Source organism: Pteronotus mesoamericanus, unplaced genomic scaffold (assembly GCF_021234165.1).
Source record: "Pteronotus mesoamericanus isolate MK-2021 breed Mesoamerican mustached bat unplaced genomic scaffold, CSHL_Meso_final contig_181, whole genome shotgun sequence".
Taxonomy (NCBI): domain Eukaryota; kingdom Metazoa; phylum Chordata; class Mammalia; order Chiroptera; family Mormoopidae; genus Pteronotus; species Pteronotus mesoamericanus.
This window is the reverse complement of record NW_026555077.1, coordinates 3,207,167-3,234,633: the sequence shown is the minus strand read 5'-3', so window position 1 is coordinate 3,234,633 and position 27,467 is coordinate 3,207,167. Positions and strand designations below refer to the sequence as shown.

Sequence of the window (27,467 nt, the reverse complement as noted above, 5' to 3'; positions counted from 1 at the left end):
CAAACCACAGGGTTGCTGGTTCGATTCCCAATCAGGGCATGTGCCTGGGTCGCGGGCTGGTTCCCTGATCGGGGGCACATAACAAGCAACCACACATTGATGTTTTGCTCCCTCTCTTTCTCCCTCCCTTTCCTTCTCTCTAAAAATAAATAAAATCTTTAAAAAATTATTTTGATTTACTGCGGTCATTTTCATTGATGGCTCTAAGAATAGCCACAAATTTAGAAACACCAGTCTCTGCAATATTTAGAAATCATGCTTAAGTAGGCCCCAAAACTTGATAATAGCTAATTCTGAGAGTATGTAGACACCATTAGAATCAGAACTATACCCAAGGATTTGTTTCAGTCCTTGTTTTTGGTAATAAAACCCAACCTATTAGATGTAAAGACAGGCACACAGACTCACAGCCTATTGGCTGTGTATAGGTTGAGAAAAAAGCAGGTTATAGTTCTTCATATGGAAAGTAATACAATACTTAATAAATAATAATAATACAAGAATGAACTCTGTGTTTTGTGTACTCACAACTGCAAACCTACTTTTGCCCTACCCTATATTATTGGCAGATATGTTCTGTTAGGCCTGCCTTGTTTTGCTTTTTTTGTGTTAACAAACATCAAAAAGGATATTTCACATGGAAATGGGGATTCCTGACTCCTTTAGAAAAACGAGAATCCTTATATTTCCAGGATTCCTTTCCTACAAAGCAACCTGCATCTGTGCAGTAATGCATATGTTCTCAGCTTTCTGCAGTCCCTACCACTCACGCAAGCACAGCTTACATATTTATATAGCTTGAGTCACTGATGACTCTCTGATCCCCGCAGGCACTCTATCTGTAGCCCTTTTTAAAACAAAGTGTGTAGTGTGGGCTACTCATGAAACACTTGGTCTGGAAACCCAGGGCCTAATTGGTTGTGATTGTAGAATCTCTGAGTCTGTTTCCTCATCTGTTCATTTGGGCCAAATACACCTCTTTTCATGATCTCCTTGGAGAGTTGTGAACTTCATTTGAGAAAGTGCATGTAAAAACACTTTGAAGTGCTACAAGTATAAACACATGCTAATCATATACAGATATAAAAATTAGATATATTTTGTCAACTAAAATTTTGGATTTTCTCTGATGAGAATCGTATTGGGACTGTGGAAGAAATAAATAGAAAATGGGAAAACATCCCTGGTCTGAAGCAGAAATATTCTACTTCATAAGCAGCTGGTGTCATGGGAAGAGCCTGACATTGAGTTAGAGGAGATGCGTAGAAGTCCTGGAAGCTGCGCACGGGTCATTACACTCCATGAACCTCATTTCTTCATCTATAAAACAAGGAAGACAGGGCCTGCCCTCTAAAGTCACAGATTTGTGGGCAGGATTAAATGAAATAAAGTAAGTGAAAGTAATGAATAAACTGTAAGACATTATTCTAATATAGGCAATATTTCATACTAGTGATAAAATATGAACACAGCCTAAGCATATTTACATACGTAATATTTACACCCCTCAAGAGTTTGAGAGATGACAAAGAAGTTTTGAATTAAATTAGAGACAGCTTTTTAAAAGAGGAAAATTTTGACTGAGTCTCATTTCTGGTCATAAGTCTAAGAATGGGCTTATTTTGCTAATTAAAATAAGCTTCTTAGCCCTGACTGGTGTGGCTCAGTGGATTGAGTACGAACCTGTGAACAGAGAGGGGTTGCCGATTCAATTTCCAGTCAGGACACATGCCTGGGTTGTGGGCCAGGTCCCCAGGAGTGGTCCGCGAGAGGCAACCACACATTGATGTTTCTCTCCCTCTCTTTTCCCTCTCTTTTTCCCTCCCTTCCCCTCTGTCTAAAAATAAATAAATAAAATCTTAAAAAATAAGCTTTTTAAAAAAAGTATATTTTATTGATTATGCTATCACAGTTATCACAATTTTTTCTCCCCTTTATCTCTCTCTGTCCTGCACCTCCCGACCCTTCAGCATTCCCTTCCTCATCCTTTAGTTCATGTCCGTGGGTTGTACATATAAGTTCTTTGGCTTCTCCATTTCCTATACTATTCTTAACCTCCACCTGGTCCCCCTCCCCCCGCCCCGCCCCGCCCCTCTCCCTGCCGTCTATTTTGTTCCTTCGAGTTACGTTTCTTATTCTCTTGACCTTTTCCCCCCATTCTTCCCCATCCCCCACTGATAATCCTCCCCGTGATCTCCATTTCTGTGATTCTGTTCCTGTTCTACTTGTTTGCTTAGTTTCTGTTTTTTATGTTCAGTTGTTGATAGTTGGGAGTTTGCTATCATTTTACTGTTTATAGTTTTTAATCTTCTTTTTCTTAGATGAATCCCTTTAACATTTCATATAATAAGGGCTTGGTGATGATAAACTCCTTTATCTTTGTCTTTTCTGGGTGGCACTTCATCTGCCCTTCCATTCTAAGTGATAGCTTTGTTAGATAGAGTAATCTAGGTTGCAGGTCCTTGCTTTTCACCACTTTGAATACTTCTTTCCAGCCCCTTCTTGCCTGCAATGTTTCTTTTGAGAAATCAGCTGATAACCTTATGGGAACTCCTTTGCAAGTAACTCTCTCCTTTTCTTTTGCTGCTCTTAAGATTCTCTCCTTAGCTTTAATCTTGGGTAATTTAATTATGATGTGTCTTGGCTTCTTCTTGGATCCAGCTTCTTTGGGACTCTCTGAGCATCCTGGACTTGCATGTGTAGTTCCCTCACCAGATTGGGGAAGTTTGTCTTCATTATTTGTTCAAATCAGTTTTCAATTTCTTGCTCTTCTTCTTTTCCTTCTGGCACCACTATGATATGGATGTTGGATGTTTAAAGTTGACCCAGAGGTTCCTAAGCCTCTACTCATTTTTTTGAATTCTTTTTTCTTCATTCTGTTCCAGTTGGATGTTTATTTTTTCCTTTTGTTCCAAATAATTGATTTGAGCCCCTGTTTCCTTCCCTTCACTGTTGATTCCCTGTATATTTTTCTTTATTTCACTTTGTATAGCCTTCATGTCTTCCTTCCCTTTGCAACTGAACTCAATAATTTCTTTGAGCATCCTGATTACCAGTGTTTTGAACTCCACATCTGATAGGTTGTCTATCTCCTTGTCACTTAGCTCTTTTTCTGGATTTTTGATCTGTTTTTTCATTTGGGCCATATTTCTTTTTCTCAGTGCACCAGTCTGGATAATTGTTTCTTCTTTAATTCCTTGGTTGTTGGACTTTCAGGCAGTTTGATTTTCTGGCAGTTCTGGTTGTTTTTTTGTTTTTCAATTGGTTGTTATCCTTCTTTTGGTTGTACAAGGAAGCAAAGTGTTTCTATCAGTGCCTTCATATTGGCTGGAATGCTAAGAAAATAAGCTTTTTGTGTTTTACAGCTTTGTTGTGACAGGAATTGGGTATTTTACATGTTCTTCAAATTACTTATTTCCATATAATACATATATAAAGTTAAATTTAGAAGGAGTGCAAAAAACAATGTGATAATTTTGTAACTAAAAATTCTCAGGACATTTATTAGAGCTGGAAGGAATATTTGACATGATTTTTTACAAACCAGAAAACAGAAGAACAGAGGACTTAAATGTCTAGTGGAAATTTTCATAGCTATGAAGTTTAGGGCCAAAGGTCATACCCAGGGATATGGACCCCAGGGTTTTTTGTGCTGCACCACATTGATGCTGGGGCAACTTTTGGCTAATGATACTAAATTTAATCACTGGGTATTTTTAAAAAAGATTTTATTTATTTATTTTTAGAGAGAGGGTAAAGGAGGGAGAAAGAAAGGGAGAGAAACATGGTGAGGGAGAGAAACATCAATTGGTTGATTAGTGGCCTCCCTTACACCTCCCCACACCAACCCAGAGAACCAACAAACCAGGCATGTACCCTGACTGGAACTGGTGACCCTTTGCTTGTGGGACAAACTGAACAAACTGAGCCCACATGTCAGGGCAATCACTGGATATTTAGATAATCAGAATTGGTTGGGAACAACGTAGAGGAGGAAAGAAATAGTGTTAATAAGATTTCCGCAAATTAAGAAGTGAGTTTTGGGGAAACCTCAGCACCTGTAAAGAAAAAAAAAAGATTTTGAATCCTCTCCCACACTGGTAATCCCCTTCCCTATCTCTTCTGCCATTCTTTTAACGTCCAAGTTACCACCTTTACGTTCTCAGTCGTGCCTCTTTTTTTTCAGTTTTTCTTTATTTAATTATTGACACCATTACAGGGGTCCCCACTCCCCCCTTCCTTTGCCTGCCTCCGCCCAGCCTCTGCCCCCTCCACCTTCCTCAGGCCATCACCACGCTGTTGTCTGTGTCATACATGTTTTGCAAGCCCTTTTAATTCTGGGATACTGGTGAGATTCCTTCTCTGATCAGCACGCTAGAGTAGGACAGCTCCTTCAGGAAAATGAAAACTTTCGAAACCCCCGATCAGAACGAGAAAGAACAGGACCACTGGAACAGTTTCTACTGGGGGCCAAGAAACCACTTCTCTCCCTCCCCATTCCCCCCCAAACAGGAGAGCGTCAACTTCCTTTTCTATTTTCCCACAGCCCCAAGGGAACTGTCCCGAGTCCTGGCTGTAAGTTTACGGCCTGAACTAGGTCATCCTTCCAGGTATCTGGTAGTGCGCTGCCTCTGGAATTTAATCTTTCTCCTCCCACTAGCCCTCAGTCTCCCTCGTGCCTCTTCCCTTTTCGGTTCGACAGAGACACTCATCATGCCCGGAGCTCATTGCCCTCTTGGAATTCGGATTCCCTGCTCCCCAGAAGGCTCCCCAGAAGGGGGAACGGTGAAGGCGCTGGGTGGCGAGTGGCGGTGGCTCTTCTTTTGCAATTGGCTAGAGTTCGCGTTGGCTATGGAGACGGTTGCCCTTCGTGGGCCCATCCCTCGTCCCACACCGTGTCCTGCTGCCTGGGAAGGGGCTTCGGAAACCAAGGGACAGGCAGGCAAGAAGGAAGCGCGAGCTCTACCAAAGTCGGGCTGCTTGGCTGGCTTTCTCCTCCCTGGCCACGGATGGCCATGAGCTCCCCGCTTCCCCCAGAAGCCCCCGGCTGCCGCCGCCACTGTCGCCCTCCCCAGCAGCTACTGCTGGATGACGGCGGCGCTGTCACTGGTTGGATTGGAGCTGGCGGCTCAGACGGGACACCGGGGGTGGAGGAGTGGGGGAGGGGGGTGGGGGAAAGAGGGAGGTCAGCTCTGGGCGGGCGCTCCGGGGACCCAGCGCTGCCCCCTCCAGCACTAGGAGCAGCACAGCAGCATCAACAGCCGCAGCCACAGTGGCCACAGCATCGCTCGCGCGAGGCTGGAAGCGCAGCACGGCCGAGAGCAGAGGGCGGCGGCGCCCGCCCCAGCCGAGCCGAGCCGAGCGCGCAGCCGGACCGCCGCTGCTGCCGCCTCGCAGATGCCATCACAGCAACAAAGAGCTCGCTGAGCTGAGAGCCACGGCGAGAGCTCGTCTGGAAGGCACGGCACGGGTTCTAGGAGCTGGGCTGCAGCCTCCGGAAGCTCGTGAGGGGTTTGGGGGAGGAGTGGGTGCAGAAGATGGCCAAAAAGAGAAAGCCCCCCAGCATCAAGGGTGAGTTCCGCTTTATTCCCACCTGGTCCCATCCCACCGCCCACCCGCGGTCCGCCCCTCTGGCCGGCCTGTTTACATCCAGACGCGACCAAGTGGAAGGCTGCCTGCCGGGGAAGAGTTTGTTTTCTCCAGGAGATGGGGGGACCCCAGCACTGCCGCACCCCTTTTTGCCTCCGGGAAGACACCGACCGGAGTTTGTCCCCTTTTTGTAACCTGGGAAAAACCTGGGGACTCTTTCTCTCACCCCACCCCCTTTCTACTCCACGAGCTTGGGTATCTGTTGCACGTTGCACCTTCTTCCCTCAGGGTAGTGGGGAATGAGTATTGGCTCTAAGAGTCTCATCCTTTTTCGGAATGAGGCTATGTCGGGGGGGGGGGGAGAGGGAGAGAGAGAGCGGGGGGGGGGGGGGAGAGTTTTTTGTGAGGTCACTTCTTCTATTCCCTCCACCCAACCTCTCCCTCCCCTTCCTTCATCCCTAGGGTAACTAGTTCTGCATCCATTTTCCAACCTCCATCCTCTGGAGGAGATAAGATGTGTCTGGCTTTCCTTTTCCCCCACGGTCAAGGGGACTTGCTGCCACCCAGGTCCTCGCAGGCTCTTTCCTTTTATCCCTTTACCCGACTGCCTAGGCGGGCAGTGACTCCAGCTGAGCAATCCCCCTGTTGCTCCTTTGGAACCACAGCTTCCAAAGTTGCAAAGTTGGGGGGCGGGGAGGGTGGGGTGGGGAAAAACAAGGAAGAGCCTGTGGCTGGGATGACTGGAGGCATCTCGGCGGGATCCAAGCTGAACTTGGGAGGGAGCCTTCTGGGCGGCTTCCGGCCAAGGGGCGTCCCCGGGACTTTCAGAGCACTGCGCCGGGAGTAGGTCGCCGGCACCAGCCACAGCGCTGACTCGCGGAGGTCGCAGCTCGCCCGCTCCCCGGCGCTCTGAGCTCTCAAGCTCTGGCTTGGGGAACGAGCCGTGGCCACGCGGTGTCCGCAGCACTGCGGAGAGGAAAGCCAGCTCCACACCGTGCGTGGTTAGGAAGCTGGTGCTTGGGGGAAACTGGACCTGAGCACTGTGGGGAGGAGAAAGCGGCAGCGTTTGAAGTTGGATTACGACCCAATGGGCCTAATGGCCCCAGAGGCGGAGACTTATTTCGCCTTGGGCTTATATGAAATAGGACCAGGACTCAGAGGTGGGAGGGTGAGTTAAATATCTGGGCTTGGTTCAGAGCAGCGCGCTCGGCTTAGGCATGCTTCTTGCTTCCCCCCACCCTCCAATCCCAAGTCTTGCTTGTGGGAGCTTAGCTCCACTCGAGAGGTCACTAGGGGGACACAACTTTATCTTGGTGCTTCAGCTGGCTTTTTAATGTCTCCAGAGTACTCAGTTGACTTACTGGAAAGGATTTAAAACCGCGATCCTTAATCTTTTGGAAGGCGTTACTACAAACACCGGGGATCTTCTGCTTGAAACTGTAATATATGTTTAATAATTTTATTGCAGTGTATTTCCTTAAAAACATTACAGCTCCTATAAAATAGAAAAGGCCTTAAAAACCTGATATTTTCCCTCCCAAATGAATTAGTACATGCTTATATGGTAAATGACTAAAGCATGAAAATACATTCATCTACAGTTTCCTTATCATAATATCAAAGAATGAGTCTCAACCCACTTGACAAAGTGCATTAGCGGCACTTTTGGTTCACCCGTTTTTTATGGAACCATATGGCACGATGAAGAAGACACAAGGATTGGTTTTCAGCACTGCTGATGTGCCTATCCATTGGCAGTAATACATTTCACATCCACCGCAAACCTTGCAGATTGTAAATGGTCCATGAAAAGTGGGAAAGAACTGTAGTTTTACAGTACATGCTAGCTACAGACAATCTTACCCTGGTAATTAATCGTGTCAGAGCACAAAAAGATATGAAGGAGGCCAAATTAATGAGAAGTGAATTCACTCTATTATGAGGTTTGATGAAAAGACACCCCTTGTTACTCCACCTCCATAAAAAACACCAAGAACTTTTTGTTTTGTATGCCAAGATACGATTGTGTGTATTAAATATGATAGTGTAATAATTGAAGAATAGTAGTAGAGTTTTGTCATTTGTGTTAATAATTCCTCTGGAAAAATTAATGATCAAGCTTTCCTAGGACATGCGGTCTCAAGAAATTTTTTTGTAGTCGTTTAAAAATAATACTTTCTCATGCTACAAGTTTTTCTTAAAGGGAAAGTTATTTAGCTCTTCCCGACTTCTCTCTCTCTTTACTCATGTTAAGTTTCTCTCTTTTCTTTTTTTGTTACCAGTTTACTTAATCTTTCTTAGAAGAAATGATAATTTTTTCCCCAAACTTTGGAGTTTCACTTTAGCAAAGTAGGATTAACTGTGATATTTTATAGGTAACAAAAGCAAACCCAGGAAGCTGTAATCCATTGACTTGCCTCAATTTTGCCTTTTTAAGAGGAGAGCTCTACAAAATCATCTGACTGCAGGCTTGCTGAACTGTTTTTAGACATCTGCTTCTAAGCTACAACCAGCTAACCTGGGACTGCCTTGTAGAAACCCAAATGCTCAATTTCTAGGCTTTTTGTTTTTTTGGCAGGATGCTGGGGTGAACTTTGCTGGATAATAAACTATAGGTTTAGAAATACGTTTCATGCTGTGTTGGTTATCATTTTCTGAGATCTGCTTCTCTGCTTAGCTACACTGCATGTGGGGAGAGATCATTCGATGGATCATGTGACAGGCAAGTTGTTCATTGGCTTCTGAAGTCCTAGCAGTAGAGACTACATATCTAGAACAGCTAGAAACTGGCAAAAGGGAAATGCAGTTTCTTAACATCAACAGAAGATTAAATGAGTTGGCAGTGTTTCTCAAAGACCACTAGCATTGATTTGTGATGGCCTCATCGAAGGACAGCTTTGCAAAAAGGCAAATGGAATATTTATCAATCCAATATTTATGTTTTCATGAAAAAATGCTGTAGTGCATGATCAATAAAAGTCTTATAAACATATTAGCTACATTAGCTATAATGATATTAACACCCTCCCTCACTCTTTTCCAATATTACTACAACAAGGAAGTTTTACTCAATTAGTTAAGTTTAAAAGTTAATTTATGCCTGGGTCACCTACTTATGCATTTATTTAGCACATATTTATTGAGCCCTGAATATGTACCAGGTTCTGTGCAAAACACAGAATGCAGTGATGAACTCAATGAAGAGTATCTTAGGAGGGGTCCTGGGAAGAACAGGTAAACAAATACACGAATAAGGAAATTTCACAACAACTAATTCCATGAATAAAATAAAATGTTGTGCTAGAAAGTGATTGTGAGGTTACTTTAGATTGTCTGACTAGGTGACATTTGAACCGGGTACAAAATGATGAAGAGTAATTTGCATGCCAAAACCTGGAACACAGCACTGCCTGCCTTAAAGCAGGAATGAGGATGCAGCTCGACCTGTTCAAGGACAGAAGGAAAGCCTACTTGGCTAAATAGGCTTTTGTGTGAGGTAGAGACAGATTGGGAGAGGCCAGATCTTTTTGGCCCTGCACAAGAGTGTAAATTTTATTTAATCTTTATTGCAGTTTTTTCCATTACCATTTAGTCCCCTTGTACCCCCATCCTACCTTGCAATCACCACACTGTCGTCCATGTCCATGAGTCCTTTTCCCTTTTCGCTCAATCCCTCCATCCCTTAACCTCCCTTCTACTAGTTGTCATCATGCTCTCCATTTGAGCCTGTCCCCATTTTCCTTGTTAGTTCAGTTTGTTCATTAGGTTCCATGTATAAGTGAAATCATATGGTATTTGTCTTTTTCTGATTGGCTTATTTCACTTATCATAATGTCCTCCAGGTCCATCCATATTGTCACAAAGGGCAAAACTTTCTTCTTTTTTATGGCCAAGTAATATTCCATTGTGTAAATGTCCCATGGTTCTTTTATTGACTCATCTACTGACGGATACTTGGGCTGCTTTCATACCCTTTGCACTTTGGTGGGAATGCAGATTGGTGCAGCCACTATAGAAAAAAGTATAGAGATACCTCAGAAAATTAAAAATGGGTCAATCTTTTGACCCAGTGATCCCACTTGTGGGAATATATTTGATGGAACCCAAAACACTAATTTGAAAAGAGCATAAGCACCCCTATGTTCATTGCAACATTATTTATGATGGCCAAGATACGGAAGCAGCCTAAGTGTCCATCAGTAGATGAGTGAATAAAACAACTATGGGACATTTACGCAGAGGAATACTACTCAGCTGTAAAAAAGAGTGTAAACTTTATTTTAAGTGCAGTGGAAAGTTGATTGAATACTCATTAGGTGTTTGGGGTTACATTCCTACCTTTAAGGGTAATTTCAGGGAGAGCAGCTTTTCCATATCCACTGCCCAAGCTAGGTAAAGCTACCCAATGTACTTCACTTTTTTAAAAGGTCCTGTTATACTCAGGTATCATCTGTTAGGTTCACCAAAACACCTACAATATTTTGGGCTGCAATGCTGATAGCATTTGTAGGAATCTGCTTTAAAAAAAATCTTAAAGAAAATTAAGACTAATTCAACATTATAGTAAAGATTATCAGGTTAGTCATCCACCTAGCAAGCAGGTAAGTGCCAGGAAAAACATATTGTAATATTAAGAGAGGATTATAAAGAGCCTGAAACATTACTGAGCAGTAGGCAGAATGCAGAAGGCAGCATGAGGGGTTCCTGGCTAATGAAATGAGGTTCATGAAAGAAGAATGATGTTGGAAAAGGGAACGTGGGAAAACCTTTAAGACAACATCAGCCAGTTCCTGATTTTGCCAAGGGAAGCAGAAGCCTGATGTGAGAGTGTTCCAAAAGAAACACCCTAATTCAAGCATAAGGGAAGTTCAAATCAGGGTACCTTTATGCAGGGTACCTTTTTGAAGCATAACAATAAAAACATACAGGCATTTTAAAAGTGTCTTTGATTTTACTTAATCATTATTAGGTTGCTTTTATGGATTACAAACCTCACAGATGAGAATAACACGAAAAAATTTAAAGATGAAAACTGCCATTTGGAGGTGGTTGCTTTATTGCTAGTTAGCAGGGAAATTATGCTTTTCGTTCTCTGATCTTTCACTTGGTTGGGGGGAGGGTAAACGTGGTCTATTGGATGATTTTCTGCCTTCTGAACATTTGTGACTAGAAGGCACCATGATATTTAGGAAAGATAAAAATAATAATTATTTTATTGCTTTCCACTGCCTTCTCTCATCTCCAAACTGCTTCTTTGCCAAGGATTAACAATAAAAAAATGAAAAATTTTTGTGGCTTCATTCCTTTGCTCAAGCCCCCTTCCCTTTCTTTGAACTGCAAGAACCTTTTCTCAGGCTAGCAAGGCTGGTGATACCTCAAGACTTACGTAACTAAGACTGAACCTAGCCCTTAGTGATACTGTAACACAATGTGTTTATGACATCAGCTTTTTTTCATACTATTGAGAGTCATAGCATGTTAGAGTTGAAAGGAATGCTCAGTGTTGGTAGAGTTATTGGAGAAATGATACAGTAAGAGGTGAGCGATGCTGCTAAATATGACTAGTATATGTCTGTAAGGAATTTGCTTAAGTTTATTATTGGTAGATATATATTCTAGATAAGTCAAGTATAATATCTTTTTTAAAAAAGATTGTATTTATTTATTTTTAGAGAGAAGACAAGGGAGGGAGAAAGAGGGAGAAAAACATTGATGTGAGAGAGATATATCAATCGATTGCCTTCTGCATGCCCCAACCAGGGAACTAGCCTGCAACCCAGGCATGTGCCCTGACCAGGAATTGAACTGGCGACCTTTTGGTTCACAGGCCAGCACTCAATCCACTGAGCCACACCAGCGAGGGCTGTATATATATATTTTTTAACATCTTTTTCTTTTATTGATTCTAGAGAAAGGGGAAGAGAGGGAGAAAAAGAGGGAGAGAAACATTGATGTGAGAAACATTGTTTGTCTCTTGCACATGCCCCAACTGGGGACTGAACCCGCAACACAGGCATGTGTCCTGATAGGGAATCAAACCCATGATGTTTTGGTTTGCAGAACAATGCCCAACCAACTGAGACACACCAGCCAAAGCGGAGATATATATAATTTTGTTTATATAATACATATAATTTAAGTCAAGATATATATATAAAACAGTTCAGTTCCCAATTTATATTCAATCTTCATTGTTTATATATGTGAGTGTGGTAATATCTGCATTTTACATGTGAGGAAATTTGGTGATTTCTTGAGGTCTAAGGGTAAATTATGTAAGAGTAAATTATGGTTAGAGGCATAACCAAAGCCTTGTGACTGTTCCCTTTGTCCACACCTACTCTTTTAATATCTGCTCACCTTCTTCCAGGTGTATCAAGTCCAACACACTAAGGTTAGATGTTCCCCCCTGCTAAATCAAGAGGATGATATATCTTACACTTTCCTCAGAAGTGTCACAACTTTATTGTTTGTGATCCACTTTTAAAATTAGAAATACATTGCTAACAAAAAGTAGGCTAACTGCTCACAGATGTGAAGGTGATATTGTATAGAGATTTTAGGGCTCTCTAGAGATGGGAAGGCAAGGCAAAGTGAACAAATGTTCTCACTTTTTGAAGTGGTGTAAGCAGGAAAAGATGCATCTGGGTCAACTCCAAGGTGGGTTGAGATTACTTTGCTATTCATGTGGGAAGCCATTTGATCGCCTTGGTAACCAGCCTTCAAGACGGCCTCAATGTTCTTCACCTACTGGCATTCACATCCTTACATACCGGTATTCACACCCCTCCCACACTGGATCTGGGCCGACCTGTGTGGCCAGTAGAGTGCAGTAGAAGGCTACATTGTACTTAAAGGCACTGTGGCTTCCGCTCTGCGCTCGTGTATCCTTTGCTTTTATATTTTCTTATTGTGGGGAAAACCAGCTGCCATGTTGTGAACACACTCAAGCATTCCTGTGGAGAGGCTCATGTGGGAAGGAGCCAAGGCCTTCTGCAAACAGCCAAAACCAACTTGCCAGCCATATGAGTGATGGGCCTTGCAAACAAATCCTCCAGCCTCGTTAAGCCTTCAGATGTCTGTGTCTAACGTCTGACTGAATCTCAGGAGAAACCTTGACCCAAAACTGCCCAGCCAAGCTGTACCTGGTTTCCTGTATTGCAGAAATTGAGAGATACTAAATGTCTACTCTTGTTTTAAGCTGCTAAATTTTGAGGTGATATGTTGCAAGCATTAGATAATGACTACATCTGTGATTTATTGTTTTTGCACCTCTGTTTGGGAGGTAGGGAGGTCCTCACTCTGTGTGAATATTAGGGGAGATGTGGTATATGTGCAAGAATATATATATTAAACTTTTCACTATAGGGATTAATTTACTTATTTATACAATTACTCTAGGATTTCCTCATCGCATTGACTCCTAAGAGTAAAAGGAACACTGTAATTCACTAATTAATACCAATCTTCTTTATTAATCGCAGCATTGACCTTGAATCCTAATCCTATTTCCTACTTTAGAGAGTGAGACTGACAACCTGAAGCTCTCTTTTCCTGTTTCCTTGAGTTCCTTTCAGCAGCTTCTTTTCTGCTCCACTTCTTGAGTTTTCATTCCTTGCCCCTTTGGTTCATTTAGTTTACAAGGTACCTTCCTGCTAGATGCCCAGCCAAAATAAAAATCAGAGTGATAAAGAGAATGAAAAAGCCCTAAAATCCTGCAACAGCCTAAAACTTCACAGCCCCCCAAACTGAAAAGATAAAAACGTCCCTTAAAACCTAAAATGTTCAATAAAAATCTCTACTACTATGTTAGCTGTGCTTCTCTGTGAAAGAATGGCTTCCCTCTCTCAGCCCTACTAGTCCTCTGATGTATAACCAAAACAGTGAGAAATAAGAAAAAAAATGGAGAAGGCTGCTTTCCCTTCTACTCTAGAGTAAGATATTAGTCCACTTTATTTTACTCATTCACTTTTTTTTATTCTTTTGAAAACTATTAACTGAACACTTACTCTGTGCTTGGCACTGTTCTAAGTGTACTTGGGATTCATCAGAGAGTGAAATAAAACCTTTGTGAAGTTTACATTCTAGATAGGAAACACAGGCAGTGAATAATAAACATAATAAATAAATTGTTGATGTTAAAAATTGAAGAGTCCTGTGAGGAAAAGAAAAACAATAGAACATAGAAAGAGGGATTAAAGCTCTGGTGATGGCATGAGGGAGAGTGCCAGAAGTTGTTTACTATAGACCTAATTGAAAAGATAAATATTAAAGGAGGTGATGCATTTATCTGCAGAAGGGGAAGAAGCTTCCAGAAAGGAAAAGCCACTGCAAAGACCCTAAGGTGAGGGTATATCTGACGTGTTGGTTGAACAGAAGGGAGGCTGAGTGGAATTAGTAAGGGGACTAGAAATAAGAAAGGGGACCAGAAACATGAGGGAAGACCAGATCGGGTTAGAACCTTTAGATAATTTTAAGGACTTTGGCTTTAATTCTGGGTGAACTAGGCAGCACTGCAGGTTTTGAACAGAGGCGTAACATAATCTGACTTATATTTTAAAAGAATTGCTATGTTGAGAATATCCTATAGGGGCGAAGAGAAAAGCTGGAAAACCGGTAAAGGGATCTTCTGCAATGTTTCAGCTGAGAGATGGTGTTGGCATCTGTTGGGGAGGTAGCAGTGGAGGACATGAGAAATGGAAGAACACTGAATATATTTTGAAGGTGGAGCTAATATGGTTTCTTGAACTAATAGGATGCAGAGTGTGAGAGAAAGAGGAGCCATGAATGACTCTAGTTTTTGGCCTGAGCAACCATTAGAATGGAGTTGCCATCAAATGCTTTTGAAAAATTGTGGATGGGGCAAATTTAGGGGGAAGGATTGGGAGTTCACTTTTGGATACATTTAAAATATTTATTTGATATTCAAGTGGAGATGACAGTACGAAGTTGGATAGATTAGTCTGGAGTTTGGGAAAGAGGCCTGGGCTGATGATGTGAATCTGGGCATCATTGGCAGGTAGGTGGTATGGAAGACCATAGACTGGATGACTCACTGGAGTGAGTGCAGTCTGAGATAAGTGATCTGAGCCTCGGGTTACTGCATTATTAAGAGGAAGGAGAGAAGAGGAGGAAACATATATAGGAGACTGAGAAAGAGCAGTGATAAGTAAAGGGGAAATCAAGGATCGTTGGGTCCTGGAGCAAAGGGAGAAAGTATATGAGGGAGGAGAGAAGAATCAACTGTGTCAAATGCTGCTGATAGTGAAGTAAGATGAAGACAACTGAGGAAGGACAACTGGATTTATTAATGAGATGATCATGGGAGACCTTGATGTGGCCATTTAAGTGCAGTGGTGCTAAGCAAAGGTCTGAATGCAGGAGGTTAAAAGAGAATGGGAGGAGAAGAATTAGAGATAAGAACTAGAGAGTTTTGTTACAAAAAGAGCAAAGAAATGATGCTATGGTTGGGAGTGGGAAAAGTAGTTGAGAAAAAAAAATTTTTTTAACATGGGAGAAATTGCATGTTTTGTTCCTTGTTGTTTGTTACTATTTGTTTTTCCAGGGGGCCTTTAACCTCTCTTTCACCGTTTTAAATTTTGGTTACTTTTTATGACAGTTTCATGGGAGGTAAGGAAGAATAATTGTAGAATGGTCTTATATCATTGAGTTATAAGGATACTTCTTTTCATCTTTATTTCTTTGAATATCTTATCTTTAAAAATATTAAATATGGTATTAAAAGAGGTATATAAATGGACTTCCTGACAACATATTTAATAAAATGTGCCATAATAGGAGAAAGTTGCCAGGAGAGAATAAACTTCCCAGTCATTATGTTGCTGGCCGTAGCATTCCATTCTCTCAGCTGGAAAGCTCAGAAGGAATTAAAGAAAAATTTTAAATAAATATTTAGTATAGGATAAAGACTGGACTAGCGGTTCTTGAGCAGAGGCAAGTTTGCAGTGTGTGGAGACATTTTTGATTATCTTTTTGACCCCTCGTTGGCAGAGACCTAGGATGTTGCTAAACATTCTATAATGCCCAGGACAGCTCCCCTGCCACCCTACCCTACCCCACTACAAAGAATATCTGGTTTCAGTTGTCAATAGTGCTGAGGCTGGGAGATTTGGGATAGCCCTGTCGTTTTCCATCCTTCCAGAGACCAGCTAGGAAGCTGCTTCTGAGAAAGGAATCCAAAAGATTCTGCTTTATGTATCCCATTGCTCCACGTTTAGATGACATGCAGTTTTTAAACAAATAATTAGGGTTAAAAATACTTTTTTTGCCTTGATTTCTCTTTGTCTCTCTTTATCCTTTTTTCTTCTTTTGGTTTCCATTATATAGTAATGTTTTTATAGACTTGGTAATTTCTCACTAGGGCCAGATGCATTAGAGGAACATTAAAGTCAAGGTCTAAAAAAAAAATCTAGTTTCATTGAGGAATCACAATTTCACATGGCTGATTTCTATTCTGCATCTGTCCGACAATTTTGTGAAAGAAAGAATCAAGATCAGGATGATTTGTTAAGCTTTGGAGCTATAGCCCTTTGATGTGAAAGGAGCTGTAGTCATCCAGCCATCTTTTCTGTGGCTTCTTTTGGCCATTAAGACTTCAATGCTGGCCTGGTTCTTAAGCACTCGCTGAGTGAAAATTTTCCTGTAGGATCAAGAATTTAAAATCATTTTATAAGAAGCTGCTTGAAATTTATGCATTTTAAAAACTCGAATAGGTTATTTATGTAAATTTTGTAATTCATTGGGTTGTGTTTTAGTGTTCAAATTCGGAAACAAAAAGTAAGATTTTTGAAATGGACATTAATATTTTATTAAAAGCCTATTATATCATGTTAGGTTCGCTTTACACAAAAGTCAAATCATTTTAAAGTTGGCCTATGACTATAACATTTTGTAAGTATTAGTTGAAAAACATCAAAAGTCATAAAAATAAAACTGTTAAAAGCTACAAATGTACACTTACACTTCACAAATTCTAATATTAACAGTATTTTCCATTTTGAATTAAGCTCTTTTTCCTCCTTGTTCTCTGTTCTAATCCTCTTATTCATCCTTTTGTTTGGCTGCACAAGAATGTCATCATATTCTCTTTCCCCAGCATTGATTTTCATTCTGCTGGTGTAACGCCTTTACTGCCCTGGAAGAGTGTCTGTGACTAAAGAAGGACCATCATGTTGTTTAATAAAATCTTTGGTCATAAATAAATGTGTTCAGGGATACCTTAGTTATATGAGATAAGGATAAACTTGAAGTTACAAGAAATAGTTTTGCAATCCACCTCTCCCCTCACCATTCTCAACCACTAAGAAGTCTTACATTAAAATGTATGCTTTGTAAAACTTCATGGAAACCCTGTATTGAATAATTACTGCACTTCCCACACATACACTTTATTTAGCAAGCTATAGGGAGAACACAAAAGACACATGCTTCATGTGCCAAATTCTAGAATCAGGAAACCCTATGTTTTAACAAGCTGTGAACTCTCACTACCTAATTCTGAGTTAATGCCTTAGGTATGATGAAGCGTAAGTAAATTAACAGATTATACATGAGTTTATATGGCATGTATACATGAGGTTACATGTCAAGAGAGGCATGTAACCTATTTAAACTCTTTTGGAAATAAACCATTTTCAAGTTTCTGGCAACATTGAGTGGTAGAAAAGTATATTAATTAGAAATAACTTACCAGCAAGTCTTTGAGGAATTCTTATGGGCAATATTTTTAACTGATTGTTTATATTAAAGGGCTGGAATAGACTACCTTGGAATATTTAGAATTTTCATGAATCTAGACGTCCTTCAGTTGTCCAGACTTAGTGAGGTTTTAGGCTGTATCATGTATTTCTGAAAATTGGGTTATGCTATGCATTGAGGCTGAGGAATTTGAGATCTGCGTCGTGAGGCCACTGGCTCAGCCGTCATCAAGTGCTCCGCTGGGGTGGAAAGTGGTTAGATGGTGTTCTGGAGTGCTTTTATGGAAGGGCTCTTTTTGAAGGATTTCCTGAATAAACATGTAGTTTTTTTACTCCTTTAGTTATGCTAAAACTTTTCTTTGGACTTAGGCAGGCCCTGAGATAGCTCTTTACCCAGCTTGAAGTAAATTGGCTCCTATAGAAGTGCTTTTGGTAACTGGTATTGAGAAACTTTACATAGTATTAAGTTCAAGAGTGTTATTTTTTGTGCTGATCACTATTTTACTATGTATCTGCAGTGATTACCTGATGGAGTAGCTTCTCTGAACTGTACCAATGGACAGTGTTAGAGGACTCATTGTGTTTCCCACCACGGGTAGACAGCTAGGAAGCTCAGACAGGAGTCCGAGTCCACTTCTTGCACAAGGCTATGGGGTCATAAATCATACATTTGTGGATTAATTTTGTTTTTTTATATCTTTATTCATTTCCCCCCTCCTTGTCTCTATTTACATGCTTTCTTTTGTTGAATTGCATGTATTTTTATAAACTGCTTTTAATCTTCTTTGAAATAAGATGAATTAAGATAATTAATACCGGATGAAGCTAAATTCATAGAGATAAAATAATCAGCTCAGAGTTATAAAGAAGTAATTTGAAGAGCCTGTACTTAAACCTAGATGTAGCCCCAAATGATTTTTTCTTATATTCTGTAGAACTTTGGCCAACCTAACCCATCAGTTTATTTTCAGGTTACCATCTAGTCTTTGTTCATGTATAATTTTCCATAGTTGTCATTTTATTTAATAACATCTTTATCTATCTGGTTGAATAAGCTGAGAATTTGGAGTTACCTTGATTCTCTTTTCCAGACCTCTGCTTAACCCTGGTTAAATCAGTTACTACTATCAGTCCTAAGAATATGCTTTCCTTTACCTTCACTGCCGTAGATATATTTCAGCACTCATTATTTCTACTATGAATTAGAACCACCTGTAGATTAACGGGTCTCATTACATTAGGCTTAAGTCACCTCTAATTTATTTTTTCACATTATTGCAAGTATGATATTCTTAAAAAGCCAATCTGATCATTTCACATCCTTAAAATCCAATAATGGCTCTCTCTATTACCTAATCAAAAGTCCATAGCAAGGTATACAAAGCTTTCTAAGGTTTGACCTGTGATTACTTTTCCTGCTTTTTTTCCTACCACTTCTCACATCTCTGCCAAGCTTAATGATCCCACCATTCTAATACCAGGGATGATACACATTCTTTAATGGTTCTTTGCCTTCGATGTTGCTTCCTTCCTTCCTTCCTTCCTTCCTTCCTTCCTTCCTTCCTTCCTTCCTTCCTTCCTTCCTTCCTTCCTTCTTTCCTTCCTGCTAAAAATTCCTTGTTATTTTACAAGCCTCAGGGCAAATGTCATGACTTTCTCTGTAGAGCTTTCACCATCTTCCCTTCTGACAGTCCCCACACTGTCCCCATCCCTATAGGCGTAGTTAAGCACTTCCTCTTTGGTGCTCCTGTTATATCTTGCATGTTACTTCTGTTAGTGCTCTTATATTGATTTAAAATGTTGCGTTTTCTTGTCCATTTCCTTCCTGAGTCCTGGGCAGGTGTTCAGTCCTAGTACTGCCCTGAAGCACAAGGAACCAAAAACCTGATAGGAAATCAATCATTAGCTTAACACCCTAGGGTCAAAAATGTCACTGTAGTAACTCCCTCCCCCATTGTTCTGGTGACACTATCAGGCAGTTCCAGGCCAGTCTGCTTGGTGCCTGAGAGCGCAGCGCCCTGTTTAGCAGCTAGACACTGCCCTTTTCTAGGGCTGCTTCCAATCTTTCTGCATCTTGGATTAATTTTCTTGGATCAAATCTGTTCTGCATAGGTTGCCTTGTGCCTGGAATTGGATCTGAGTCTTATGGGATTGCAGCAGGGGCTGCTTGCTGCCTCACAGTGCCTGGGTTTTCTCTTGTGCTTGTTTGCTCTCCACTTTTCTAGGTCTCTCCATGGGTACCAATTTCTAGGCTATGAGCTCCTTGAGGGTCCTGATTGTGTGTTCTTTATTCTTTAATCCAAAATGTCTAGTATATTGCTGGGCATATCATAGATACTATATGAATAAATTATTGAGTAAGTCAAGCATATATATTTCTCTATATTTTAAAATATTCTTTATAACTTTAATTTTAATGGTTTGATACTATTCAATTGCATTGCTTTAATAAATCTAGCACAATTAACTGGATTTTCTAGGTTTTCTCTGGAAATATAGTGGTCTAATGAGCATTTGTGTGTGTTTGTATTTTTGTGTGTTTATTGTGGTATGTGCTTGTGTATACGTGCAGTTCCTCCAACCTTAGGGTCAATAGTAGAAGAAAAGTACTTTAACTTTGTTTACTCATATATTGAAATTTTGACATCCTCCTTGTCAATATTTACATGTCCTCATATCTCCTTGAGGTTTCAGTTTTTATTTATCAAACTGTATTTTAATTGCATGTATACTTGTCTTTTTTCTTTACTAGACCCTAAATTTTACCTTGTTCAAAGGTGTAGCTTTGATGGCAACTGGCACAGTGCCTTACTCACACTTAGTTCTCCCCAATTTGTTGTTGAGGAAATAAATGAATGAATATTATCTTTCTTTTAAAAAGGAAAACACTGTGAAGGATTTATTAGGGATCAGATATCCAATTTTAGGGAGAATGATCCTCTGTCTCTGTTCCGTTTCCTACCATGCCTGGTTATAGCCAAAATGATTTTTCTTAACGTTTTAAACAACATTTTCCCAGAGCCTACACCCTTTCTTCTTTTCTGGACTTTGGGGTGAAACACGTATGTGTTCAAATCCCAGCTATGTGATCTTTGGCAAGTGACTTAACCTCTTGGAACTGCACTTTCTTTATCTGAAAAACAGAGATAATACAGTATCTACCTTAGATAACTCTTGTGAGGATTAAATCCCATAACAAATGGCAAAGCATATAGCATGTTGTATGTAATAGGTATTCAGTAAATGCTCATTTCATTCCATTGTCCTCCTTCGCTGTCTTTTTCTCTGCTGTCTTCTTACCTCTTTCCTGACCTTTCTTTCCTCTACTTCTCCTTTTCTGGTAATGAGAAACTGTAGAAAACTAGAAGCATAGTCAAAGCTAGCTTTTTCTTACAGCAAAGGCGCTCTCCCCAGTTAATTACCTTCAGCCCACGCTTGCATTCATGTGAGCCTCTATTTTTTCACACTTTTTCCCCCTCTGCCTTATTTATACCTAGAGCTGACCAGGTTGACCTTTTGTTTCAAACACTGGCTTGCCTGGGATCCAATTCTGGTATTCTGCAACATGCCTGATGATCAGCATGTATTTTGTAGCAAGGTAGCTGAAAAGGGAGCAAGTGAGAAGTGGGAAACCTGAGGGTGTCAGAGGCAGTGAAAACTCTAGAGGTTGTGCTGACTGAGGACATTTCTTCCAGGAGCTGAGTCTTATAAGTGACATTCAAGGGCTCATCTAAAAAGGAAAGAGGGAAAGTCACAACTGTTCGTTTTTCTCCTCTTGACTGTTAAGGACTCTCTTTTATTATTTTTCAATGAAGCTATGTTGCAAAATGTATCGAACCAAGATTAGACTTAATATTTAAAGAAGGCCTAGTCTAAAATAGAAGACACAAGCCACATAACTGAATGAAAAAAAATCATAAAAATAAGTTAAATCATAAAAACAACATCCGAAGGAAGGGGTTTTCCTGAGGCCTAGGCACAGGAAGTGAGATATTATGAGCAATCTGTGCGGGAGCAGCTACTGTTGAGGTTTGGATTAGATCGCAGATCCACGGGCCAAGAGTCAGGAAGAAGTTTTCAAGAGTGTTTAGCTCAAGTGACACTGTAGTTTATTTCTAATCTATCACTAATGAGCTGTGTGACCTTGTGCCCTCAGGTTGCAACTGCTATGTACAAAATCAACTTTTATACTTGTAAATTATTGTTGCTAATAGTTTTTCTTTGGTTTAAGGCCAAACTTTTGTTTAGGAGGGTGTTGGGAGAGTTTAATTAGCTCAGTCAGAATTCCTCTAATGCTGAGTTTCTCAACTTTGGCACTTTGAACATTTTGGGCTGGATAATTCTCTGTTGTGGATGGAGACTGCATTGTATGATGTTTTGTAGCATCTCGGAACTCTACCCACTAGCTGCTAGAAGGACTCTTGTCTTCTGGGGTGTATACCCTCCTTTATTTATTTATTTATTTTTGAGAACCACTGCTCTAATGAAAGGAAGATGGTTGTTTATATATACCTCTTGATTTTCCCATGGAGTTACTGTGAGACTTAAATTTTTGAAAATCATAAAATTTACTCTATTATGAATGAGTTGCATTAATCATTTTTATCCATGAAGTATTTTGTTAAATGTCTATAGGCACTATGCTGGGTTTTGGGGATACATAGATAAGTATGACCTGATCTCTACCGGTAAGGAGCTCGCTTTCTACTAACAGGAGAGAGTAATGCTTTCCCAGTTCATTTCCACACAAAGCTGTTAAATGCAACAACACTTTGCAAGGCCAATATAAGGTACAAGACTGACACAAAATAATATTGAATGTAAACTGTAATTGAAAAATAAAATAAATTTATATATAAGGTACAATGGGACCTCAAAGGTGTGAACTCCCCATTTACCTAGGAAAAGGTGTCAGTTAAAGCTTTATTGAAAAAATAGTAACATATGAGATTATATTTCAAATCATCAAAGAAAATCAACCTTGCTTACCCATAAACTAATGCTAATACTGTATTTTCTGAGTATTTTTTGTTTTTATTTTACATGTACATAATTTTTAAGATATGATTGTTTCTCTAATGCAAGTGCTTCTTAAAGTGTCATCCTTGGACCAGCAGCATCTGCTTTACCTGGGAACTTATTAGAAATACAAATTCCTTGGCAGCAACTCAGACCCACTGACTTAGAAGCTCTGAGGGTGGGGCCCAGCAATTTGTGTTTTCACAAGCTTCTCCGCCCCATTAGATCATGCTAAAGTTTGAGAACCACTGCGTTAATAAATTACTCATTTTTCTTAAATGTGCTATATAAAATAATTTATAAATATGTATAAAATAATATTTTTAAAAAGTAGGTTATAATCTATATACTATATGAGTTAAGCATGTGCTCAGTGCTTTCATATGTTAATTTATTTAGTCTCGCAATAGCCCTAAGAGGGAGTTTAGTGGTTTTCAGTTTTGGGTTAGCTTCCGGATGTCCACGAAGCTTAAATGCATTTGTCCAACCTTGGCTCACACCTACTGAATTAGACACTGCAGTGTTTCTAATATGCACTGTGATCGAGAATCACTAAAGTAGGTGTTCTTATTTGTATATTTTTCCATACATGAAAGTTGAGGTTTCAAGAGGATATATACTTTGGCTAGGGGTTCTGACAAACGATAAGGCTAAGCAGGCATTTTATTATTTGTCCAGCCAATAGTTATTGCCATTGAATGATTTCTGAGACTGCCCGACTTCAAGGACTGTGCTAATTGTTGAGGTAAATTCTATTGATGTGACTATACTGACAGTGCCCTAATTTATTGCTAATTCAGAAAACACCTATTTTACTATGAAATGGTTTTTAAATTCTAGAGCGATATGGTCCCCGGACTAGTTTGCTAGTGTGGCAATAGAAGCAGATGGATTTATTTTCATCAAAAAGAATGCAATTCGGACAGCGTTGTGCTGCTCTAACTGTTGTGACCCTTTTAATTACCTTTGCCTTATGTCCTTTACACCTGAGCTGGATGACAGGGGAAGCTTCTTAAAAGGACAGTTCCATTTCAAAGGGACAGAGCCATTTAAGGTGGGGCCTATAGTCCTTTATTTTGGATTTCTTCTTTTAGGGTAATCAGGTGGCAATTTAGAAAGACAAATTCTCATTAAAAGAGCTTTATTCATTTTTTTTTAATGAAGCAATTAGACATTAGTTTATTTTTGAATTTGGATTTTTGTATTTTGAACGCTATTAAAGCAGGGCATGCTTATATTAAACAACCAATTTGTGCCTTTTTAATAATATTTTCAACATGTATTTAGTAAAAAGGAAAATCTTAAATAAGGTATATTTAATTATCTTTTCTTAAAAAAAATAAAGGATATCTCCATTTGTGGACTAGCAAAAATTCATTTATTAGGTTGAGTAGTTTTTTGGTGGAGACCTGGGGGTTTTCTATGTACACTATCATGTCATCTGCAAACAATGGTAGTTTTACGTCCTCCTTTCCAATTTGGATGCCTTGTATTCAACAGTCACTTTACGGCTAAAACAACATATGGAATGGGAGATGTCCTGTCTTATAAATAGGACGTTAGGTGACCAGTACCTTCACACTTCAAAAAGAGGAGCTAGATTCAGCCTCACAGGAGTTCCTGAAAGTTGGCCAGATCACCAATCCTGTCATCTGCCCCTGGTCCAGTTAGGAGAAGAGATACTCATTCAAGGGTCTTTGAAGGAAATTCATAGGAGTAGGAAGCAATGGTGTGTTTCTTTTTATTCTTTTACAGGGAGAAAAGCAAGATACTTCCCTTACCCCCAAAGCCTTAAGTGTTGGGGATCCCAAGAATACTGCTTATAAAAATTAGACTTATCTACAAAATGGTGGAAATGGTGGATTGGCAGTTAGTCCCTGGCCTGCTGCTTTTGAAACTGAAGAAACTGGAAGGTTTTTCCCATGCCTCTACCAGAGCAGAGTATGAACAGTTTCTTGAGAGAATTTGACTTGGGGTCTCACATGATTTGGAGCAAAGCGTGATAATAACAGGTCTCGGTCTCTTCTCTGGGGAAGATGAAGGGTAGGAAGCTAAGTAGCTGCCCCTGCCAGCAGGGCAAGGAAGACGTGCTACCGGATAAGGGCCCAGTGGGTCTGCCCAGGGCCAGCTGTTGCGTGTGGGTTCTTGACTTCGTGTAGGAAATCTTTCACAACACGAGTCCAGGTGACTATGAGGATACATATATTAAAGCTGGGGACAGTAAAATGAGGAAGGGCTTAGTACAGAAGAAGCAACAGGAGAGCCTAGGCTGGGCTGCCTTAGCTCACTGGGAAGTCAGCGACCGGGGGCCTTTGAGGGCAGGTTCAGGGGATTAACCTGGGACAAGCTGCCAGCTGCCCATTGCCTTAGAGTTTAGGAGACGAGTGCCCCTGGGAAAAGAAGTGGGAGAAGGGAAAGGAAATGGCATGGACTGCTTTCTAGAGGGAGGGAGTGCATTGTGCTCTTTGTCTTGAGGCTTTTCTCTCTTGCAGGCAGGACTCTTAGGGGAGGTCTCAGGGGACGGTTTCAGCAGAATATTCATCAGTCCTCCAGGTGCGACCCTTTCAAGGGTCATGGTCTCCACTGATTAGTCAGCGACAGGGCGGGGGCTCTTTAGTCATTGCAGTTGGTTGTGGTGTCCTCCCACCCCACCTGGTTTTTGCTGCTTTTCTGGGTTCAGAGCTGCAACACAATTGAGGCCTAGTTGTTCTCTCCAGGGAGGAAAGGCCAGGGGAGGAAAGCTACCCTGGGGACCAGGTCCTTGTTTTCCCTGTTTTGCCCCCTGAGAGGCACTCAGGCACTTGGGCCTTCCGCACTGGTGACCACCTGCACCTGGCTGTTAGGCGCTCAGCCAATGTGTTCAACTGTCTGTCTCAGTTACCCTCTTCTACTAGGAAAGCCAAAGGATGGAAGCTTCTCACTATCCTGTCTTAGAAGGAGTCAGCAGTTTGTCAAGCTGCACTTCCACTGTAATCCCTGCCCGCCAAGTGGGGCAGACCCTCTCTAAGTGGATTGCCTCCTGGGGCAAAGCTGAGAGGGGGTGGTGCTGATGGCAACAGGGCACTTGAAAAGTTCCTTGTCCGTTGCAGACAATATGTAGGCCTGAGGGTCTTGCCGAGGGTCTCCCCCGAGTCCACGGATGTGCCCTGTGAGATTCAGTTTTGGGACACCTGCTACGACAGAGTGCACTTAAAAGTCCAGTGAGAATTATGGATAGGAACTCCTCTTTTGATCCCTGCCATCTTCCAGGATCCAGAATTGTAAAGGGTACTGACGAGGATGGGGTGGTGTAGGGAGCGAAGGAAGGAGCATGGAGAGAACAGAATGGAGCCCTCTTCCCTATCTTCCTGCTGCTGCTCCTTTTCCCACACTCTAGGAGTCCTTCCCCGGCTGGCGGAAGGGGAGAGGCTCGGGGGAGAGTATAGAGACTGAATGCTTTGATTTAGACAAGACTGAAATTTTTAATACCTGATGGCAAAACTGTTATGAAAAGAGCTCTGAAAGAGATGCTGTCAAGGGTAGAGGAGGGGAGACCTGACAGAGTTTTGGATGCAGTGATGGGAGAAAAATGAAGCTCTTCTCTGATTGCTTCTGAGTCCCGTTCTTGCAATAATGAATAATGCAGGTCCCAATTTCTTTAACAAATTGTAAGCAAAAGAAAAAGATGGGAGAGTACTCTACTTTTTGAACTATGAACAATTTAGAAAACTGCATTGTAGGAATGCTTCATTTAAATGAGAGGCTAAATTAGATCATTTTCATGATACCTTCAAACTTCAAAAATCTATACCTTTTTGGGGGTGTGTGTGACTTTTTAATATGTTGTGGCCAAGAATAATTTGTCAGCTCTCACTGTGCTTGTGTACATAACTGGGGCTCAAATATTATTTTTGGAAAACTATCTACCTTTCCCACATTATCATATCCCACATACATCATTTTTATGAGCTATGGTAGGAGAGCTATCATTGTAATGCTGAAATTACATTCTTCATTGCTGACAACTTAGCTTTTAAACTGTTGGTCCTAATAGTAGTATTAACTAGTTGCTGTTTTTATTATTTTATGACAGAGGACCAAAATGACTCAAACATTTTGAACACAGGCCAGCTCCTGTAGCTAAGCTCCATCATTTCTCTAAAGCCAAGATACAACATAAATCAATTTTAATGGGTAGACTCCATGATTAACTTTCAGATAATGAGCTTTGGTTTTTGAAAAAGCTTGACCATATATTGTGATAGAAGTGCAAGTTCCCCCTCCTTTTTTAAGCCTCTCTCTACTTACTAATGCTAATGGTCTTTGACTGTCTTTAGGTAGTAAAAGAATTAAATCATTGGAGTTCTTATATGTTGAATTTGGCTGTTTTCATCAGCCTTCAGGGTTTGGACTGAGTTTAAATGGGCAAAATTAAATAATACTATTTGTTTTTAAAACTGTCATTACCTTAGGATATTTCAAACTTTTTGACTTGTACTTATATCTAGGCTTCATTGATAGTAGGTATCTGAGAAAGATTCTTTCTTCCCCTCAGGCACTAATCCTATCTTACAGGCTTCGGTTAAAAAAACAAAACAAAACTTCTCGGTGCAATATCCTCAGAGTGCTGGTCCTAACCCATTATTCTTTCTAGGCCTACAAACTCTTTACAGGATTTACTTTAGAGTATGATGGCCCTTTCTGCTAATAAGCCTGGTTTTTCAGTATTTAGTCTCTTTTCTTTCCTTGAACATGGAACTGGACTGTGTGGTTAAAACAACATGAAAAAATACAAATATTTGCTTATGACTCTCAAACCACAAGTTTTAGAGCCAGTCATATGAGATGCTCACCCTCTGTGTTTTAGAAGGTAGTAATTCATTATTCAGGATGCTGTAAGTTTTACTTCTTATTGGTTAGGCTCATAGATTCTACAACTGTCCATAAATATTCTTTAAAGCTTAACTTAGATTTTTACCTTTTTATTTTATCTTTTTTTATAATGGCAGTATTTTTACTGGGACCTGCATTTGCATCTTTTGACCTTAAAAATAGAATCATTTTACTCAATTATGTAGGCAATTTATTGTTTGGGGAAGGACCTGAATAAGAAACTCTGTGCTTTTAATGTTTTATGAATAGGTGCTAATGTAATGTGTTAAC

At 40.5% G+C, this 27,467-nt stretch overlaps 1 protein-coding gene across 1 annotated transcript in view; it reads left to right on the top strand.

Moving 5' to 3' along the window:
• The first annotated feature begins 5,460 nt into the window (after positions 1-5,460).
• SLC44A5 (solute carrier family 44 member 5) overlaps positions 5,461-27,467 on the top strand; it is a 309,363-nt gene continuing 287,356 nt past the window's right edge. Inside the window, exon 1 of the mRNA XM_054566860.1 lies at positions 5,461-5,571. Within this exon, the coding sequence (XP_054422835.1) occupies positions 5,538-5,571 (34 nt within the window). The 5' untranslated portion in view covers positions 5,461-5,537. The remainder of the gene's footprint in view (positions 5,572-27,467) is intronic.